General features: G+C 37.8%; 2 protein-coding genes across 4 annotated transcripts in view; one reads left to right on the forward strand and one right to left on the reverse strand.

Annotated features, from left to right (window-relative positions):
• Positions 1–1,084: 1,084 nt before the first annotated feature.
• CISD1 (CDGSH iron sulfur domain 1) lies at positions 1,085–17,549 on the reverse strand. Of its 3 annotated transcripts, none has more exons than XM_036078147.2 (4): positions 17,334–17,549; positions 11,412–11,506; positions 10,291–10,496; positions 1,085–1,780 (listed from the first exon to the last, which is right to left on the reverse strand). In XM_036078147.2, exons 2-4 carry the CDS (start codon positions 11,449–11,451, stop codon positions 1,691–1,693), a joined length of 336 nt encoding a protein of 111 aa, XP_035934040.1. In that variant the 5' UTR covers positions 11,452–11,506; positions 17,334–17,549; the 3' UTR covers positions 1,085–1,690. The 3 variants fall into 3 exon arrangements, with proteins under 3 accessions (XP_035934040.1, XP_035934039.1, XP_035934041.1); XM_036078146.2 differs by having other exon boundaries at positions 11,412–11,621; XM_036078148.2 differs by lacking the exon at positions 11,412–11,506 and having other exon boundaries at positions 17,334–17,539.
• A 1,125-nt stretch (positions 17,550–18,674) lies between these two features.
• Positions 18,675–21,909, forward strand: part of IPMK (inositol polyphosphate multikinase) — a 45,587-nt gene continuing 42,352 nt past the window's right edge. The window contains exons 1-2 of the mRNA XM_036078145.2: positions 18,675–18,815; positions 18,988–19,198. Of these exons, the coding sequence (XP_035934038.1) occupies positions 19,009–19,198 (190 nt within the window). The 5' untranslated portion in view covers positions 18,675–18,815; positions 18,988–19,008. The remainder of the gene's footprint in view (positions 18,816–18,987; positions 19,199–21,909) is intronic.

A 21,909-nucleotide genomic window follows, 5' to 3' on the forward strand; every position in this document is an offset into this window, starting at 1 on the left:
CCTTTAAAAGCATGATGCTTCTTTTGCAGACCCACCCATACTTACTTAAAACAGAAGGCAGAGGCACAGAAAGAAATTCACCTTAAGAAACTGATAGGTAGAATCAGGGTTTGTAGTATTTTAGATTTTGTATTGAAGATATGCCTTAAAGACATATCCAAATAAGTCACATAGGCTGCTTAAAACCAGTATACACAATTTTGGTATAAACTTTCCCTACTGTAATACACAAAATTGTACATTTAAAAAATATCAGTGATTGTACATAATACAGGAATGCTGATATTCGGTTTGATTCCTGTGACTTCCATGGTAATCCTGGATTTTAGCACACAGAAACTTATTATTCACTACTACTGAGAATTCAAGTATACTAAAAGAAATGATGAGAATATTTTTGTTACCTATGTCAAATTGTTTGTATTACAATTGTATATATTCTGTCCCGACTTTTCCTTCTAACCCATAAAGCCCAAAGAACTAATCTCTCTTTAAAAATTCACATATTAACTACTCCTGTCTTACTATTTTTATTGCTAATTATTTTGTTTTCACATTTTCTTTTTTTAAATTTTATTTTATTATGTTATGTTAGTCACCATACATCATTAGTTTTTGATGTAGTGATCCACGATTCATTACATTTTCTTTTTTTTCTGAATCAGGAATGAATGCAATGTTTCTGAGTCTTCGAAGATTATATAAACAAAAACTTGTCTTCAAATTTTTGCTTTTAAGATCATACAATTTAAGAGAATGTAATTATTTTTCTCCCTCAAATAGTTTCTTTAATAGAAATAGCCATGTGCCTGATTATCAAGGGTGGGAAATAAAATCCTCCTGTGCCTTTCATCTAGCTTTGTGACTACTATTCCTGTCATGGATGTACAGCTTTCTGTTCAAGAGGCTTGACATCATGTGCTCCAATTCCTTCAGTGTTCCCGCTTCAAGTGCTTGCCACTTCTTGGAATAGAATTCTGGAACATTACCATTTTAAGACTTTCTTCATGACTACTTTAATATCACTTTGATCCAAATTTCCAGTGTTGGTTCCTTTAATGGGTCAATTAAATATCCATGAAAATGAATAAAGAAGCTACTGTGCCCTTTTATTTTAGACCTGGCCCACTTATAATTAAGCAGAATAACATTCCAAGTTCATTTTGATTGAAAACTATGAAAACATAGAAGCTATATTTTCTCAGCGTCATCACCTAGGTCAAGAAGAGAATCAAGGTCATCACAGGTTTTTCCTATATTAAGAGATTAATATAGCTTGATCACACCCAATTTACTTTCTAGGTTAACTAAGTAATATTAAAAGGTGATAATTTTCTTTGAAACTTATAAGTACAACCTGCATATACAGGATTTTGAGAATAATTTAATGTTAACTTTAACATACAACTATATCTTAATATAATTATTTTAAACGTAAAGAAACGGATCCTTACAAGACCAAAATAACCCACAGGCCATGAAGTTGGTTTTTACTTTTTCCTTTTTTTGTTTAAACAAATGTGCACCACGATGGTTCAACAAGTAAGGCAAATGCCGTGAGTATGAAAGCCGCAGTTTCCAATATACCACATCTAGAACCCAGTGGAGGTGAATTAGACAGAAGTCGTAGTCATTCTAATTAAACAATCAGATAACATCATGACAAGTTGGTTTGCAGTATCAAAACTGTCTAAGTTTCCTTTCTCTTAATGATCAGAGGTCCCACGTTGTCTCCAGTCTCTTCATTGTGTTTTGTGTGAGATCCATCACAGAATGGGAACTAGGAAAAGAGAGAATGTCAATGTCTAACTGCAAAATCAGTATTAGCCTGGCAGAGTGGGGGTGATGCTTAATTTACATATATAACACACATGATAACTCTTAATAAAAAGATTTTCTTAGACTACCTTATATAGGTGTTCTTAAAGAGCATATTTGAAGTATAAACAGCAAGTAGAAGGAAGAAATCAACTTGTGCATAATACACAATGATTAAATGCATTTCCATTTGTGATATTTGATTGTGGATGCTGAATATCTTCTCCATGTTTATATGCTAGTTACAGTTACATTTCCCTTCTAGTGATCTATGTCCATTTAGAGCCTTAGTCCATTTGTTTAAAATCAATTTGTGTATTATCCCTTTGTTGATCAGCTTTGTAGCAATTTTTCCCAAACCTTTTTATTCTGCTAATTTTTTATATTCGTTTCATACAAGCATGCCAGTATTTCCCTTTTTAATATTCTTCATGGAGACATCTTTCTCCTAGGGATGTGGTAAATATTTATTACTTTCCATGATTTCACATTTTAAATATAACTGACATTTTGGGTTCAGTGGTAGAAGAAGTGACAGAAGTAAATTTCTAACAGTGCTTGTCACAGTGTGCTCCAAAGAAGTCCTAAAAGATGTTCTGATTTGGTTTCATTATGTTTTAAAAACATATCACAGGGCGCCTGGGTGGCTCAGTTGGTTAAGCGACTGCCTTCAGCTCAGGTCATGATCCTGGAGTCCCGGGATCGAGTCCCGCATCGGGCTCCCTGCTCGGCAGGGAGTCTGCTTCTCCCTCTGACCCTCCTCCCTCTCATGCTCTCTGTCTCTCATTCTCTCTCTCTCAAATAAATAAATAAAATCTTTAAAAAAATAAAAAAAATAAAAACATATCACATAATTCTCTTGATTTGTAGCATACATTATTATTTAAAAGAAGTCCTGCTATTAAAAAATGCTATTTTAACTCAAAATTTACCAGGCTGACTGAACTGTGACACTTTTCCAAATTGTTATATCTTTATTCCTAATTTTATAAAGTTCTACCTATAAAAATGCCTATTTACAGGTTTTACATTATCATATTCATCAACCTACTCTGCTGAGATAATAATAAGGTTTAAAATATGCTTCAATATTTGGTAGAGCTAGGTTTCTGTCACATTATTCTTGTTAGACTTTTCCTATTTATTCTCTACCTACCTTTATTAAACTTTACCTATTTATTCTTCCAGATGAACGAGAATTTTTAAATTTCTCTTGGAATTCTCATCTTCAGGTCTCATGCATACTCTGAAAACATTATTTCTGCCTTATATGTTTTATAGTTATCATAATTAGGTATATTTTCATACCTAACTACTTATTCTATATATTATCAATGGTTTTTGCAAGTATAGCCTTCCTACTGTTAAATGATAAAGATAGGAATTCTACAATGTTTTACTTGTGTCCTCAGGATTTTACATTTACAAGGTCCAATTACTAGTTAATTATTTTTTTCTTTCTTTCTATATTTATAACTTTTATTTCTATTTCACGTCAAACGATGATAGCATCTTCATTTTATTCTTGATGTCTGAAATGTACCTAACACTCTAGAATCTAGAGTCACTGTTTGGTATAAGGTACACTATTGCATTGAAGAGGCCTATTTAGAAGGGTAAAGTAACAGGAATCTTAGCCTTAAGATTAAAATTGCTTCATTACTCACAGTGAAGGCAATATAATTTTAGATACCTGAAAATAGGCAATAAGGGTATAAATCTTTAAACTATGACATTAGAAGTGTCTAAGATTAAAATAATACTTGGTTGATGTTAAAGAAACTTAATTTTAATTTTACTATTTGTATATAATTCCAAGATACAGTAAATTAGTTAAAAATTACAGAAAAAGTCAAGGTACCAGCATATCTAATATTTCAAAGTAAAAATTCTACCTTGGGGTAGATGGCAATGTCAATGCAATGTATATAAAGCTTTCTTTCTTTTTTTTTTTTTTTTGTCAATAAGATATGGTACACAGTATATTCATGTTAAAAACAAGTTCTTACAACAAAAACATCAACCTAAGCTTTCAGTTTTTTCTTGGCATGGATAAGAAAGAGGCTATAACAATCCACAAAAATCAAACTAAAATGTACCCCGTATCAAAGAACAGCATATCAAGGTGACATATGTCTAATAAACAAACAGATGATTTTACAGTGAGAATACAAATTTACATTGCAAAAGACTCCATTTTTTAGAAATAGCAGACACAAAACATGTTACTGTACAGTTTTAAGATATAGGTTATAAAATGTATTTCTAAAATGTGAAATATTTATAAATTAAAAAGCTTTAAATAACTTACTGAAATAGCATGTTTAACTTTTCTTCTTAAATCTCATTTTAAAAATACTAGAAAAATAATACATTTTTAAAAATTATTTCCCTCTATATATAGAATCAAGAGAAGAAGAGAAATCTATAGAGAAATATACAAAGAACATCTTATAAAAAGATTAAGAAAGCCATACATCTAAAATGAGAATATACTTTTTATATGATAATCTAGGTCTGCCTAAAAACAGAAATTTGCCTGTTTCCTGTTTTAAAAGAAAGAATATTTCTTTAAAAAGCAGCGAATAGTAGATCCTATTTGTTTAATAAATTTTCATGTTTTCATAATATGTAAAGCTTTTATGACTTTAAAATGTTAACGAAGCATTAAAAATCATTTTGTTCAGGCACACAGATATCTTTTAATAGTACTTTATTAATCCCAGGAATTACTGACTTAAGGCAGAATCCTCTCCCAAACTTCATGTGAAGATTAGGTATTCTCATTATATTTATTCATTATAGTTCTCACTTTAAGTTAATGAAAAAACAAAACTTTTTTTTTCAACAAGGACCGAGATGAGTTATTTCTATTTGGATTGGATTAGCAATTTCTTAAGACTACACTGTACATATTCATGGGATATATTTATTGAAATTAATTCATGATTCTCAATATAATATAAATGAATGAATGTCAATTACTTGGCATTAAAATTCAAAAACATAAATAATACTTATGTTTTTCAGGAAGTGTCTTGTTCAATTTTTCAACTTTTCTATGCAAGGGAAAGAAAATGTGTGTATACTTTCAAATGTAATCTAGGAAGTAGTCTTTGTATTAATAATGCAATTATATGTCAAAAACAAAAATTACCCTCTTTCATTGAAGATTTTGAAATTTGTTAAATTGTCAAGCAAAGAGCTGAAATTACAAAAAAACCCACAAAGGGTATATTTAATTTAATTCATATAGTTATCAATATTTAAAAGTAAAACCTAAAGGATCAAATAACTGATGGAAAAAAGTTTAGCTTTTAAAGGATTTTAAAATCTGTTCTAACATGCCAGTGTTTGTTATTAACAAATTCTGGATAAAAGCTTGCAAACTGAATTGGCTGAATTTCCTGTATGTCCAGAAAATATCATGTTTGTTAACCCAATTAGTAAACTAGAAATCCCACATATTTTTAAAATTAGAGAAGAGAGGGTTTAGAGAAGAGGCTTAATAAATGATTAGGATTGAAAAAAAAACCACCCTAGAGATTCTTGCTTTTCATTTGGAAAGATAGCAACATCATTGGTCTTCATAAAATACACAAGATTTGTTTCTTTTTAATGGCTCTAATCTCAAGTTAATGATGTTTCTGTTTTTTGGGTATTTCAAGATAAAAATAAATAAATGCTCCTTCTTATCTCCTGTATCTACAACAATTTAAAAAAAAATTATCTTCCTTCTCTAAACTTTGTATTTTTAATGAGTTTGGATTCTATTTCCCAAGGAAGTTGCATGGGGCCATTTTGACTCACTATAATAAACTGCTCTGAGAAAGTCTTGCTTTGGTTGAGAAAGAAAAGCAGTAAGATCTGACATTACCTGAGAAGATATGACATTTTATTCCATTCTTAGGTACTTGCTTTAGTAAAATGTAAGATAGAGGGGTGCCTGGGTGGCTCAGTCGTGGAGCATCTGCCTTCGGCTCGGGTCATGATCCCGGGATCCTGGGATCAGGCCCCACATCAGGCTCCCTGCTTGGCAGGAAGCCTGCTTCTCCCTCTCCCACTCCCCCTGCTTGTGTTCCCTCCCTGGCTGTGTCTCTCTTTGTCAAATAAATAAATAAAATCTTAAAAAAAAAAAAATGTAAGATAGAAGTAAAATATATTAAGAGAAATTAGGATTTTACAAGACTCTCCTTATGTGGATTGGACAAGCTATGTAACCAACATACAGAATTTTGTTTCTATGAAGAGATGGACTCCATGCACCCACCTCCAAACCATTAATAGGATGGAGACTTCGGTAACACACACACACACACACACACCACACACACACCCTAAAACAGAAACAAGCACACCACTAACAAAAAACCCAATTCAAATCCTGAAGTTGTAAATGAAACAAAATGATTCTACATAGTATGTTCAGTTGCATTCAACTTCAGTTGAGCTCCTGACAGTAATTAGCACGCTTTTCCTCTATTCTTATTTCTTAGTCTGTGTGCATCCTTCTACTGTCCTTGTTCAAACTCTCTCCTGCCTCCTAGATGGCCAAAATACAACTCAGGGGAGTGGGGGTAGGGTGGCAATCTGGCAAGAAAGACTATGTTGCATACTCTTTCCTCTGAAATCAAAGTTCTCTCACTTTCTTATTTCGAAAATAAGGCTCTCCCTTCCTTCCTGAGTTTCACATTTGTGCTCCCACTCTCATTTCCTTCCACCTCTTTCAAGACAGCACTGTCTCAAATAGTATTTTTCCCTACAGTCACTTCTCTATTGCCTCCTTTCTTTCTCCTGTCACATATGGATAGCCCTTTTGTGAAATACTATGAAATAGGCCTATTTCTGAAACAGCAGAGGGCATATCAATCCTGGGGGGAGGGGGGGGAGACGAATGAGGCATATTTAAAAAAGTAATTTCTGCACACTGCTAAGAGATGATTCATTAGGCCTGGGAAAACCACTCAAAAATGTTAGACCCAGGGCACCTGGGTGGCTCAGTTGGTTAAGCGACTGTCTTCGGCTCAGGTCATGATCTTGGAGTCCCTGGATCGAGTCCCGCATCGGGCTCCCTGCTCGGCAGGGAGTCTGCTTCTCCCTCTGACCCTCCCCCCTCTCATGTACTCGCTCTCTCTCATTCTCTCTCTCTCAAATAAATAAAATCTTTAAAAAAAAAAAAAAAAAATGTTAGACCCACACAATGGGCTACTAGTGATTGTAACTTAAGAATGAATTAGAACAGAATTAAACTTTCTATCACATGTAACTTTTTTGAGATAAGTAGAAACGTGTTTTCATTTTGTTATATTATAAACACAACTGGTTTATATGAGGAAAAAAATTATTGACTATGAACTCAATAGAGCCAAAGGTATTAATTACAAGTCTTCTGTGCACTGGCAGGTAAATGTGTGAGTTGGCACCTCTGTGATAACCTTAGGTACCTCAGGAATGTGGGGAGTTTCCAAAGCTATCTGAAGAATAAGAACATCCATTAACAAGAATAATATTCAAAGTGAACTCTTAATTGATTCATGTGGGAATAAAAAGTTCCCAAGATTCAGTGAAAATTCAGAACTGACAAATCCTAGATGCAAAGAGGATCACTAACAGCATAAAAGATAAGCTTAAAAAAAGAGAAAATGGGAAATAAAATGACTGGTCTGGCATTCCTCTCCTTAAAGTCTACCTATGGGAAATGACCATCTCTAGTTTAACCATCTGGAAACTCTAAACTGTGTGATGAAAAAATAATCCCAGAATGTTTTGTTGAATTATAAAGTCTAATAAACCGTTTAAACCACTAGCTTGTGTCCATTTATGATTCTTCCTGAAATATTTAAGATCTTAGTCCTTATAAGTTCCTATTTGCTTTATTGACCCTTTCTTTACCCTCTGGGAAAAACCAACCAAAGCAAATACCCTTTACTTGACCCCAAATCTATGCTTTAGAGTTCACTCAAGCAGTCATCTTTCTTTTCCTTTCCATTCACTGTCACATTTACTGAAGTTTTGACATATACTAAGACTTCTAGCATTTCTTTATTAGTAATTCACTCTTTAACCCACTTAGACACAGCTTCTATTCTAATTATTCTGTTGAAATGACACCAAAAGGTTAATTGCCTAACTGTTTAATGCAACTCATACTATAATATTCACCTAGCCATCTTTGCACAAGCCAATGTTCACAGCCAAATCTTTGAAACTTTCTCCTTTCCACTGTGAAGCCATGATATTCTTAGTTCTCTTCTAACTCTGGCCCATTTCATCTTTTGGGCTCTTATTCTTCTTTCCAAAATGCAAAAAATTCCCTAAGATTTCATACTTAGCCCTTGATTTTTATCTGCATCAAGGATCTGTTGTATTCTTATGTTTGACTCATCAGTTTTGCTGATTTCTATCTCCAATCCTGATGTCTCAGCCTTAGACCCACATTTCAGATTATCTGCTGGACATTTCCATTCAAATGTCACCTCAAAATTCACTTTGGAATTAAATTCCTTGTCACCGTTCTAGAAAATCAGCTTTTCTTCTTGGAAGTCCTATTTCTGTTGGCAGCACCATCTCTTCTAATACTATAGGTATAGAGACTTTAATGAGTTTCCGTTTTTTTCCACCAATCTCCCTTACAAATCAGTCAGTGCATTTGGCTTATCCTTCCCTCAAAATGTCTCCTGTATCTGTTCATTTTTCTCCATTCCTAGAGCTGTCACTCTGGTATAAGTATCATAACTTTATCTGGAAATTCCTGACAAGAAGCTCCCCATGTCTGGAGGCACAAACTCCTCAAACAGGTACTGAAGACTCTCCTCAATTTGGACTTATTCCTGGGGGGGATGGAAATGCAATAACCAGACTAGATTCTTCATTGATCCCACCACCTTTGCTCACATGAGTTCTTTCCTACAGATTTTAAGAAAGAGTCCCCCAAAACTGCTAGTTTATTCAAATACCACCAAACTTTCCAGGGGCAATTTAACTCCCATGTATATCACTATGCTTTCCCAGAAAATTCTAGCCCACAGTGTAAGCTCTTTCTTTTATTTAAAGCACCTGTACTAAGTCTACTGTACACATCTATACCCGCTGTTTTACTATTTAACTTTTTTCATGCATATATAGACATTAAATGATTATTGACTAAAGAACTACTACACTGACTTAGAAATTCTTGAATTTCTAAAGGTATTATTTTGCATATTTTGGTGAGCAACAGGAGAATAAAACTTATCATGGGCATAATTCTTAAAAAACAAACCAGGTCTGGTCTACAGAATATTATTTAGGATTATTTTCTAGCAACCTCACTAGTACTTACAAATAATCCCACATACCAAATGAACAGTGTTCTTTTTAAGGTACAACTGACTATTATTTTGATTCCCATTCCGTATGTTCATCAAGCAGTTTCAGATTGTATCGGGGGAGAGAGTTAGAATACACTTTCCAGTACCTAGTATGTGACTTCTTCCTTATTTGTGATGCGTGATTTGTGACAATGGCTTTCCACTGTGGGAAGAGGTGGTGCCTGACATGTGCTTTCAGAAACAGATAAATCATTTTTATTGTCTATTTTCTTATGTGTTATAGTGTCATCTTTAGTGAAATCCATCTTATTTAAATGCTAATGGTGGCGGTACACTCACCATATTCCTCACAATACATCACATTCAATGTATGAAGCTTTTCAAGATGACCTTAGGAAAGATTTACCATCTTTAGGTCACTAGCTGTCATCACTGTCTAAAAGCTGCAGGTATCACAGATGAGAGTTCCAAATGGAACTTGATGAAATGTAATTATCACAAAAGAAGATTTAAAAAATCCTGTTAGTATTTAACTATAGGAGCTATAGCTTAAAGAAAGCTTAGATACAGGGTCAATATATTTAGCAGATAAGAAATTTTCAAGGGTAGTTTTCCAAGTTTCTCCTGAATTTTCTAAAACTTGTCCTAGAATCCAGGAGCTTGAAAGTTCAAGAAAAGAATCTACCCTTTCTGTTCCTCTTTGTGTTTTAGGCTGCACACTCTCTTTCCTGGGATAGTGGAGGCAAAGATCCACTTGGGGAGGAAACCCTAAGAATAAAGGGATTTTTTTCTCTTCTTGGTCAAGAATACAGTTACATTCACCTGAACTCAATAAGGGAATAATGGAATTTTACTGCATAGTAGGTACACATTTTAGGAAATATAATCCTGGAGAGTACATGGAAAACAGAGAAGAACAGGATGCATTAAAAAGGAAAGAAAGAAAAGGGGAGCCTGGCTGGCTCAGTCAGTGGAGCATGTGACTCTTGAGCTCAGGGTTGTGAGTTTAAGCCCCATGTTGGACACAGAGATTACTTAAAAAAAAAAAAAAAAAGAAGAAGAGATATGCTAATAATATCTGGTGATACATGTTTGATAGAACAGTTTAAAAAGAACTGTTACATTAAAGATGGCATTAACATAAAAGACTTGTTTTCCTCACCTTTTTGGACCTCCAACAACGGCAGTACACAGCTTTATCTCCCAAATCCTCCATGTCATAAGCATGTACTATCTTGGGGTTGTCTTTCTGGATGTGAAGGTTTACCATAGATTTGTTGCGATGATCTTTAACATAAAATCTTTTGTAAGCTAGATAACCAACTGCAGCTGTCCCAGCAGCAATAGTAACTGCTGCGATCCATTCAACTAGAGCAGGGAAGGAAAACAGGAATAATCATCAAAAGCAAAATATACACTAATAATGTGTATTTTTACTAACATTAATGTTCAGGAAATCCAGTTTTTGAGTTAAGCATTCCAATAGTCAAAAGTTTTTACTGTTAACAAAATAATCACAACACAATGGTGTAACAATTCTTGTTAAGACTTTCCCCAGCGTTTACTGAGGCAATTGCATATTTTCTACTGAATGATGATAGCTAAATTGAGATAGAGGAAAACTTTAAAATTATTTTATAGATGGAGAAGGAAAAACAATGTTTAATAATTCTTAAAGTGTTCATAAATAGATTTAAAAGAACATGTAAGCCTGCTGATACCTATTGTTTAAAAAAAAATCTGATACATAAAAAAATTCAGATTATAAAGACTACCCCCACCCAAAAAATCAGGAGGTGATTATGTAAACAAACTGACTCATCAGAGTTCATTTAAATAGTAGGTCCTTTAGTGATTTTAAAGTGCATAACCACAAAGAGAATTGGTATCCGAAGAAAAAAACAAAAAAAGGACAAATAAAACAAAGCCACCCTTAATACTAAACACTCAAAGAAATATATCCAGCAGGATTCTGGGCTTCAAAGTCATCCAAAAGTTTTTGTTTTTGTTTTTTAAATTTCAAAGTGCTTTCTCATTAGAATAAAAATCAGAATGTATTAATTTCTTATTTCATAGAAAACATGAATATAATTACAGTTATATTCTCAATAAATTCTAAATTTCCATTATCCACCAGTGGATGATGATTTGAATTCCCTACAAACTTCATTTTAAATTTAATGACATTTTTCTACTCAATTATTTGCTTGACTAACAGACCATCTATTTATTCTTTTCATGTAGCTTTTCAAGGAGTCCTTAGAAACCCAAGCACTTAACTACCCCAGTTCCACAGAATGTTGGAGAGAAGAAAGTTCTGCATAGTCTGGTTAGCCTCAGCCTCAGAGGAGAGTTGTCTATTCCCAGCATGGAGTGAACTGCAGGAAGAAGTTGAACAGGGGTCAGGATAAACACACTGGACTGCTTCCCAGCACTTCCTCAGTCAGATCTTCACAGTGTTTGAAATAAGTTCCCAGACTATCAAATAAAGCCCTAGAGAGATAAGTACAAAAAATACAATCCAAGGACAAATAAAAACATATATTGAATAATTAACTGTATGGCTTATTTGCACTATTGAGTCAAATTTCTTTTTTTTTTTTTTTAAGATTTTATTTATTTATTTGAGAGAGAGAGAATGAGAGAGAGAGCACGAGAGAGGGGGGAGGGTCGGAGGGAGAAGCAGACTCCCTGCTGAGCAGGGAGCCTGATGCTGGACTCAATCCCACAACTCCAGGATCATGACCTGAGCCGAAGGCAGTCGCTTAACCAACTGAGCCACCCAGGCGCCCCTTGAGCCAAATTTCTTATTGCACTAATGTGATTAATCACCCTTCCTAATAGTGCCCTACATTAAATTGGAGGTCATTCTTACAAAACTATAATGGGAAGGAACAATCATTCTCACACTTAGTTCCTTTTATCTTGGGTCTTCTCTTTTAACTCATTCCTTGGATTCTATTTTCAACCACAGTATTTTTCTCTACAAAACAGTTTATTTTCCTTCCCACAATATTTCCATTCCTCCTTGCTAAAATCCTCTAAAATAAACATTAACATTATGTCCTTCCCAGGTGCTGCATGACTGAGACAAGTTAATAAGTTATTTGACATCTTCAAACCTTTGGACTCATTGAAGAATGTTTTTAACTTCACATTTTGTGTAGATTTGTCTTGAATTTTAGTGCAGCTTCATGATATTATCCTGTAGCAATTCCAAGTAGGGCTGAAACTTTGCTCTGATTTCTAGCTGGGTTCATGATATTCCTTTTTGATGTATTATTTACCATGGAACTCCCTTGAGAAAGGACTCTATGTGTCAGGAGCTATAGCAATCCGCTTCTAAGCTAATGGAAAGCCACTCTGAATAGCTAATGTACCTATCACAAAATGGGCTAAAATATTGCTTTGCATAGTATATGTTCAATTATGTTTGCTAAATATTATCTTTAGTATAAACTTAAAATGACGAAATATCCCAAAAGAATAAATTAACACAATAGAAACTGTTAATCTTAGTTACATCCTACTTTTTAGGTGAATTATGAAGTAATCTCTAGCAGATTTGCTTTAATAGTGCCTACTTATATCAAAAAGGCCCGAAACCCAAATAACTACTAAAATTGGTTAAGATTAATTTGTCTCACAACATAAAATGGGAATCCTACCTGAAACTCATGATAAGCCAAAAGAATCTTTCTTAGTCATCAAAACAGTCTTCTATTCTCTTTTCTCATATTAGCCACTGAATCCATATGGTGACTTTTTTTTTTTTTTAAACCTTTACCTCCCTGGAATTTTTGACAGCGGGATAAATGACAGAATAACTGACACACAAAAGAGGCAAAAGCAAATGAAAGAAATGGGAACTGACTCTGGATACTACTGAAAAGTAGCTGCCCCATGGGGAATCAAAACATGCACTGTTACCCTACCCCCTAACAAAGGTCACTTATGACCCTATATAAATGTCATAGGACCATATGTGTGCTGGGAAAATGGCTTCGCATGTGCTCCAATGGGTTTTTTTAGAATCACAGAGCTAGACAAATTCTTTAGAATTTCCACTTTCTCCTCTTCCCAAAACCTAATTCCCTAATCTCATTAGACACAAATGTAAAAGTTCCCAGAATAAGAAATATGTTGCTGTTTTATCATTTCATTATTGCAGCCTGAATCAGTTTTTTTCTGGCAAAAAGCTGTGGATGCCACTGGCAACTCTAGGGAAAAGAAGGAAAAGGAAACTGTGTAGAGATAGGCAAGAATGATGATGGATTGAAAAGTCAACAATTAGAATAGAGAAAGAATTGAAAACCCAAGACAATAAACAAAAACAATAAAACCTAAGTAACTATTTAGTTCTTGACAGTGGATATATTCTATTAAGAATAAACACAATCTCAGAGGCAAAAAGAGACTTTACCAAAACCCATTTTTAAAGACATTTCAGTTGGCACCTTTCAGACACTCTTTCATAACTGGGGTCCAGAAAAACCCTGAGCACTACTTCTGACTCTTACGGTTTTATCCTCACTTCCCTTCTCTATAGACATTTCTCAAGGCACAGTATTCTTACAGTTAGATGAAACCCCACCCTGCCCAATCTTGCTTAACAGTGCTTTCTATCTATACAAATACAATGAATAAACCAATATAAAGAAAATACAGAAAATACATTTCTAAATAATCCTTCCCATTCTTACTCTTCCCTTGGTCTACTATTGTATAATATTGGTTTGTATAACATAATACTGGTTTTCTCTCAGAATTATTCAGAGATTGAAAACAATCTCTTGTTTATAATCCATTCCTCAGCTTTTCTCTACTGTGGGAATTATTTTGTTTCAACTTAGACAGAAATCTCACCGTTTCTGTTCCTTTAGTCCCTTTTCTGTCTAAAACGGTCCTCTCCTGCCCAGGATCAACTGCCACAGAATCAGAATGTTCTTTTCTTCTCAGGAGAGGGGGAGGGGAGCTATGTTTAAATCTTTCCCTCCCTTAGGTCGTTCCCCCAGATTGGCAGGCTGTGTCTGGTAATGTTTTTTTCTTAAGGCCTGGCATACAGGGGCGCCTGGGTGGCTCAGTCATTAAGCGTCTGTCTTTGGCTCAGGTCATGATCCCAGGGCCCTGGGATCGAGCCCGCAGCGGGCTCCCTGCTCCGCGGGAAGCCTGCTTCTCCCTCTCCCACTCCCCCTGCTTGTGTTCCCTCTCTTGCTCTCTCTCTGTCAAATAAATAAATAAAATCTTAAAAAAAAAAAAAAGGCCTGGCATACAGGTAGTGTTCAATGTTAGCTGAGTATAAAGAAATAACAGATTACTAATTTGAATTTGCAACTCCATCTGTCCATTTTACCATCACATTGCTCTTATACCAAATGACTTATCTTTGGCCTCATCTTAATCTACTGTATCAAGTGTGGGACTTAAAACATTTCTTCAGATTAAAAAAAAAAATTTTAGGAATGCCTGGGTCACTCAGTGAGTTAAGTATCTGCCTTCAGCTCAGGTCCTGGGATGGAGCCCTGCATCAGGTTCCTTGCTCAGCGGGGAGCCTGCTTCTCCCTCTGCCTGCCGCTCCCCCTGCTTGTGTGCTCGCGCTCTCTGACAACTAAATAAATAAAATCTTAAAAAAAAAATAAAACTTTAGTATGGAACACTTCAGACATATACAGGAATTACTATAATGAACTCCCATTTACCCTCACTCAGCTCCAACAAGGATCAACTCACTGCCAATCCTGTTTCATCTATAATCCCTAATGCCCCCCAATATTTACTTATTGTTTATAATCTAAAGGAGCAGATTCAATGAGTTTTGGAGGTATCAAGGAGCAAGACATATAGTAAACTTCCTAAAAGTCATATACTGGGTATGAGGAGGGGTCACTAAAGATGGGGGACTCCATAATAGTGAAAGATGCTTAATGTTAGAAATTATAATAAACTAGAATTAAATAAAAATAAGTTCGGCATAAGTATGTTGATTATACCTCAATAAGGGAAAAAAAAAAAGGTTGGTATCACCCACCCAAAGGGTATCAAGAACCATCTCACTGAATAGGGTCTCTGGATTCCAATCATTTATCTTCATTGCCTCTCCCAGATTCATGTCCTGGCCTGATCCCCATTAATTTTATTTATAACCCACAACCCATTATTCTTCTTCTGAATATAAACAAGAATTCTGCATGTATAGACATACCCTTTTATTTTTTATTTAACATATACTTACAAAGTGCATACTATTTTAAGCCCTTTATAATTATTAATCTACTTAGTTGAGAAGAGACATCTCAATTCATCTTCCCCAAATTCAAAAATCAAAAATATAGATTTTTTAGTGTGGTTTAAAAATTGAGAACAATTTGAGGTCTAAACATTACAAGGTGGATTCTCAATACATTATCTGTCCCTTCCCAGCCACACTACAATGTTTGAAGAAGAAAGTAAGAAGGTGCTGGATGAAGAGATTTACAAGGGTTTTGGACCTTTTCCCATAGTCCTCATAACAACCTTTACACTTTTAGGTGAAATAAAAAGTAGTTACTTCTCATAACAAAGTTGAGTACTTCAAGTTTAAGCTGATAACCCTCTTCACCAAGCAATTTCCTATCCCTTAGAAAACAGCAAGCTAATGGGGAAGTCACCTTTGGACTCCCCTATGGCTAGATTAAAACAAAAACAAAAACACACACACACACACACACAAACTTATCTTGATTGCAAGAAAGATTAGCCAGCAGGTAATGCTAAGAAGTCCCAGGGTTCACCTACTTCACATTTCAATGGGCACTAAACCCTAGGTTCAAAACACACAAAATGACTCCACATTTTAAAAACACGTGTTGGAATCTTTCAGCCCATATCACAAAAGTGCAAACTGTCTTTCTATAAAATTATCAGTGGCTCAAGTCATATGAGTATCTGATTTTACACAACAGTCTTATTCCTGAGAAAATACAGGTTTGGGTTTTTTAAAAAACTGAAACAAAAATCGCTCTGTATTTTAAGTGCCCCAAGGTACCTCTATTTAAAGGACTCTCAAGATGAGCATCCTTTGAAATAAGTTTTATAAATAATCACCTCCTATATACTTCATTAGTAACTAAAAAAGTCATGGGTTATCCCCCCCCAACTCTGCCAGGTAACTTTTGGCAACAGACGTGGAATTCTCCAATTTAAAGAATGGATTACAAAATTAGGTCTCATGTTAACAGGAAGCTTTTACAGAACCTGGCACTCTAGTTGCTCAGTATTTACTAAATGAATCAACAGGGCTCTTTTTAATTAACTTCTGGACAATCTCTTTACTTTTACTTAACTACTGTTACAGGTAACCAAACCAGGAGGTGTGGCGTTTTATACCTGGGCAGAGAGATCGCATGTGTCACGTAGCTGGTGCACAGTATTATATTAACAGTTATACCACCACCAAGAACTGTTATAATGTGAAGCTCTACATTAATCGAATTCTAGAAAATCTCTTCATTTTAATTGGACCTGTTTCCAAACGCCAGACTAGCGCAAAGGAAGCAAGGCTGAGAAAGCGGAGAGCTCAAAGAGCTCCGTTTTCTATCCTCTCTCCTGGACCACTGCCACGGAGTTCCAGATGCCAGAGGGATTAAAAACAAAACAAAAAACCCCCCCAAAAAAAACAAAAAAAAAACCTGGGAAAACTGAAGATCTCGGATTGGGTTCGTTCCTTTAAAAAAATGTGCAAAACTGAGATGTGATTAGTCACGCACTGCTTCAGAGTTGCAGGAAATTGATGGTCTGTCTCCACGGTGATTTAAACTTGAGAAGGCGGAGCAGTTCTTTTTTTTTAAAACCTTTCCTCTTTTCCAAGCTCTGTGACTTAACACAGAGGTGCCTCAGGGGAGAACAAGAAAAAAAGCTAGCGACGGAATCATTAGGTTTTAGGTCATGGCTGGTTAAGGAAAACGTGATCCAGACTTGGGTGAATGCCTCCATAGCCCCCATGCCACTTATGCCTGGAGAGATCACCAATCCATACGGACATCGCCCCCCTTCCCCGTTTGGCCCAGGGAGCCCGCAGGCCAGCCCTGCGCTTGCCCTTCTACATCTCAAGGTTACAGGACTGGCGGGTTCGCAGGGCAGCGGTAACTAACAGCCCAGAGAGGAGCAGAGGAAGCTGCAACCGGTGCGCAGGCCTCCAACCTCACCCGCTCCCAGGCCCCACTTCACCTCGTACGCTGGAAGTCAGACTCATGGCGCCGTCGCTTGCAAGGCGTGTGCACAGGACACTAAGCACAAAGAGGCTCTTGCGGAGGGCCGGAGTCAAGGTGCGAGAAACGTCTACGCGTACCGACTCCAGGCCGCTACGGCGCAGGCGCCGCGGCTGGCCGTAAGCACGTGTGTATTGCCACCCTAGTTAATGCTGAGCATGCGCGGAGCTGCGTCCCAGTCTAAAGAAGTCTTGAGTCGGGATTTTGACAGCCGGAAAAGTGGGGAGGAGGAAGAGACCTAGAAAGGTAGCAACTGAGTGTGCGCAGTCGTAAGGGGCGGAGTCCTGGAGCCTGGGGCAGGGCTTTGAGAATAGAGATTCCAGGCCAGATTTAAGTCTTTTCCAGGTATGCGGGCTTCACAGGGCAAATGACAGGTGCTGGTATAACACTTGACATAATCAGGTATCTAAGATTTTATCTACAGTTTTCTTGTTCAGTTCGGCACCTGCAAGGCCACGTCCAGTTTTCATATAAAATGCCAGTGGCAGACACACAGGTATTAATTGTGGAGTCCTATTTCAGAACCTCACCTCGCCCTCGGTGTACGTCACTTTCTTCTGCTTTTGAGCCAGTTATCTACTGAGGACCCTGGAACCTGCGCTAAGGGCTGAGTAGGAGAGAGAAACAAACGGCTCATTTCTTCAAAATATGTACTCAAAAAAGATACTAAGATTATTCTCTATCTTCTACAGTCTGAAATTAGTGTCAGTTACAAAATATTTTATAAAAGCGGTTTAGGGGCCCGAATTTGGGGAGGGGGGTTAGAATTAACTCAAAGGGTGTTTTGGAAGGTGTATTTTCTAAGAAGCTTCTTGTTTTTACTCTTATTGTTTCTATGCGGGGTGGGAGTTGGAGGGAGTTGATTGCAGGGAAGCCTCCCAAGCCATGCTTGGCACTACGGCCTCCCAACTCTCAACACGTGACTGATTGCTCCTCACAACTGGAAGCCCCTGGAGTCTCTGAGCCGCACCCCAGGAAGAGCTGAAACGCCCTCTGAATGAATGAAGCTACAACAGCCCTGCTGGCATTGTAAAGCCAGCTCAGGGCTGGGGTGAGAAAGACCGCGAGTGCGCTTGCCCCATCCGGTAGCCTTCAGCTCCCGCTGACTGCGCCAAGCTCCCGCCCCGCTGCAGGGGGTCCCGTCGGGCAGCCTCTGGGCATGCTCAGTAGCGCGGCGGCCGTGGGTCGCGCAGTCGGAAGCTCGCGGCTGCTGCGGCGGTGCAGGCGGCGCTAACGCGCCCGGCAGCTGAGGGGACTGGAGGACGGCGGGAGGGGGCGGGGGCGCAGGAGGTGGGGCCGCCGTCGCCGTCAGGGCCCCTGGGAGCGCGGGGCGCCGCCGCCGCCGCTCCTCGGCTCGGTTCCGTCTCCAGGGCTGCGCCGGCAACGGTAGCCGCCTCGGCAGAGCAGCGGGAGTCGGGAGCCGCGCTCCGCCGAGAGTTGGGTAGGGGAGCGCCCGCGCCTCCGCGGCGTCATGGGCCCCCTTCCCGGGCCTCAACGGGCACCAGCCGCGGGAACCCCCGGGCCTCCTTGCGGCCGAGCCTGAGCGACCCTCGGGTTCTCCGGCTCCCCCTCCCTCCGCCTTATTTTTTTTCCTGCTCTCGCTGCGGCTACAGCTTCAGCTTCAGCTCTCCGTTATGGCAACGGAGCCGCCATCCCCCCTCCGACTCGAGGCGCCCGGGCCCCCAGAAATGCGGACCCCACCGGTGAGCGAAGCCCCCCCCGAGGGCACCCCGAAGCCGGCAGGCGGCAGGCTCTGCTTCCTCAACGGCTGCGTGCCCCTCTCGCATCAGGTGGCCGGGCACATGTACGGGAAGGACAAAGTGGGTAAGTGGGGGTGGCGTGGGGCTCGCGGCTCCCCTTCCGCCTTTGGGAGCCCCCGGCCGGCCGAGGCAGCTTGGCGCTCACGGGCTGGGCTGGGCTGGACTCCCCTCTGGTTTGCGCACAGCACCCAGGCCTCTTCCGCTGTCCCCCAGAGCCTCGCGACCCATGCAGCAGAGGCTCGAAAGGGGGGAGATTTCTAGGGTGGGGGGCGTCAGGCCAGCAGCAGGAGGTGGCGGGGAGAGGAGTGCCTGGTCTCCCCAGGAGAGTGGTTGTTGATTGCAGACTGCGTTGTTAGTGAAAAATAGGAACTTACTGGACGGGGAAGTAAATTCTCCCTTGAGCACAAGGTCTGTTTATTATAGGCGGGTAGCTATTGCACAAGGAAAGGAATGAAATGCAGATGATGCTAATCTAGTGCTTCTCTTCTGTGTGCAGCTGCATAGCTGGAGGGGAAGAAAAGACATAGGGCTTATTTCACTTATTTATTTATTGGGAACGCTAGTCTTGGCTTATCCAGGATCTTTCTCCCTATTCCCTTGAGAGGTTTTTCTGGCATCTCCTGGGTTTTTCAGGAGGCGTGGTTCCGGTAGTGCAGAAACTCGAATTCATGGTAGGAAATATACCCTGCTGTTATACTAGGAAGGTACACGGTTAAGACATTCAGTTATTCTTGATTATCTTTTTAAGACTGTGTCATGGCCTGTGTAACACACTTTGTGAGCCTACCACGTTCAAAGCACAATACAGGACCTATCGCAGTTGATTCTCTTGGTGATGTAAAAGTTGAGTTTAGGAACCGTAATTCACCTAGCTTACTCACACTGGTTCTCCGGGCCATGATTTTTACTTGGGGAATCTGATGTACGAGTATGTGAGTAGTACAGATCTTAGACTTGGAAACCACTAGATACAGTTTGGCTTATGCTAGTAAAATGATTCGGGCTTAGGGTAGTAAGATAATACTGGTATTTTTAGAAGAGTAACTGAGGCCAAGCCCGGTTAAAGTGACAAGCCTGAACTCCCACCGCTACTGTGTTAGAATCAGGAAACCAAGGGTCCTGCCTCAGACCACTGTATTTTTCCACCGTGTATTGTTCTTGCAGATAACTCATCGAACAAGGATTTTTCAAAATGGATGAGTATTTGTTTGAATCTGTGTATGTATGTTATTTCTCAAAGAGCAACATTTCTCACTGCTTTTATCTTTACCTTTCTTTTCTCATGGTGAAAGTTAGGTGTTAATGATGATGTCATGAAGACTGTGTGCCTTTGTCCCCACCGAATTGTGAGTTCCTTTAAGTTAGAGACCAAATCTGTTTATCCTCATAGCCTTGTACAGGGGTTGGGGCTTAGTTAAACTGGGAAATGTTGAAAGAGTGAAAATTGACAGTTCTTTTAGTACACACAGGCAAGGAAACAAATATAGTTCTCAAGGTGCTTAGCCTAGATGTAAGGAACCAGCGTTCTTAAGATGCTTAACATAGACACATTCTTGTGTGTGTCTCTTCTGGTAATGAAAGTTTGAGAGAGTAGTGGACTTACTGTTAGTAGATTTATATTGCATACCTATTGATTTATTTTAATGAATTGTAATGATAATATTCCTAATAATATTCTAGAAGCTTAAAAAAAATTTCCCTAAGGGTTCCTAGAGATCGACTCATAAACAAAAAATCCCAGCATAAACACAATCTCAATGGTGATTGTCATTTGAGAGTGTAACCACTGCTTATCAAAATATGTAATAGTGAGCCTATTCACAAATGTACTCTAAATGTGACTATACCACATTGCAACAGTGGCTGAAAGTGTTAATTTCTCACCCAAATTACCTAATTGAAGGAGTAGTTGAGATTCTAAACAAAGTCCTTAATTTTATTTATTATTGCATTCAATTTAAAATAAGCTTTTTTTAAAAATTTTGTAAGAGACTCTTGACTAGGGATTGTCTTTGTATCACTACTGCACAATGCCTCAAACATATTGTGCTAGCAACCTAATACATACTTTGTTGAATTTAATTCATAGTTATTTACACAACCTAGCATAATTGTTAATGAAAGGACACCTGAATGATGATAATCTTACCTATTCATAAAATGGATAACAAATGGTCAGTAATTCAAAGTTCAGAAATTTATTATGTCTATCATAAATCACTTACAGTTGTAAAGTACATTATGTAGAATATACTTTGGTTTGGCTGTCAACTGAAATTCTCAGAATAAATTTTCTTAGAGACATTGTGTGGTTATTTGTTTTGCTTTTTAAATTTTTTCTTACTGTCATTAAGTAAGAGTTTTTCAATTTCGGATTGATATCTATCATACTGTTTCCAAAAAGGAGTTGTTGGCTTTGTTAAATTAAAAATTAAAAACATGGAACCAATTGCACAAAGGTGCTTGAACATAAAAATAGATCTTGTTATAGTTGAGTAATAAGAATATTCTGCTATGAGTGTTATATTTTGTTTTCTTCACTGAAATATGATTTCAGTTTTAGTTCTAAGAATACAAAGTTTGGTTTTTTTTTAATTGTAAAAGTAGTACATAATCTTTTAGGAAAAAAATTCAAACAGTATAATAGTACCCATCCACCTACTCTCCCTCTCCCAAAGATAGTCACTGGTAACTATTCCTGGTGCATCCTCTCAGGTTTTTGTTTCTGGGCACATATAACAGAACTCTAATTTTTTGTACAAATAGGTATATCAG

This window comes from Halichoerus grypus, chromosome 7, assembly GCF_964656455.1.
Source record: "Halichoerus grypus chromosome 7, mHalGry1.hap1.1, whole genome shotgun sequence".
NCBI classification, from domain to species: domain Eukaryota; kingdom Metazoa; phylum Chordata; class Mammalia; order Carnivora; family Phocidae; genus Halichoerus; species Halichoerus grypus.

What these genes read in the sequence shown, in the direction of transcription:
- CISD1 (XM_036078147.2), bottom strand. Translation starts at nt 11,451, where the DNA reads ATGCAGAACTTTCTTCTCTCCAACATTCTGTGGAACTGGG. An exon ending in CAACATTCTGTGGAACTGGG is followed by an intron (nt 10,497 to 11,411) that starts GTAGTTAAGTGC and finishes TCCCTGCTCTAG; the next exon opens with TTGAATGGATCGCAGCAGTT. An exon ending in GTTGTTGGAGGTCCAAAAAG is followed by an intron (nt 1,781 to 10,290) that starts GTGAGGAAAACA and finishes CTCTTTTCCTAG; the next exon opens with TTCCCATTCTGTGATGGATC.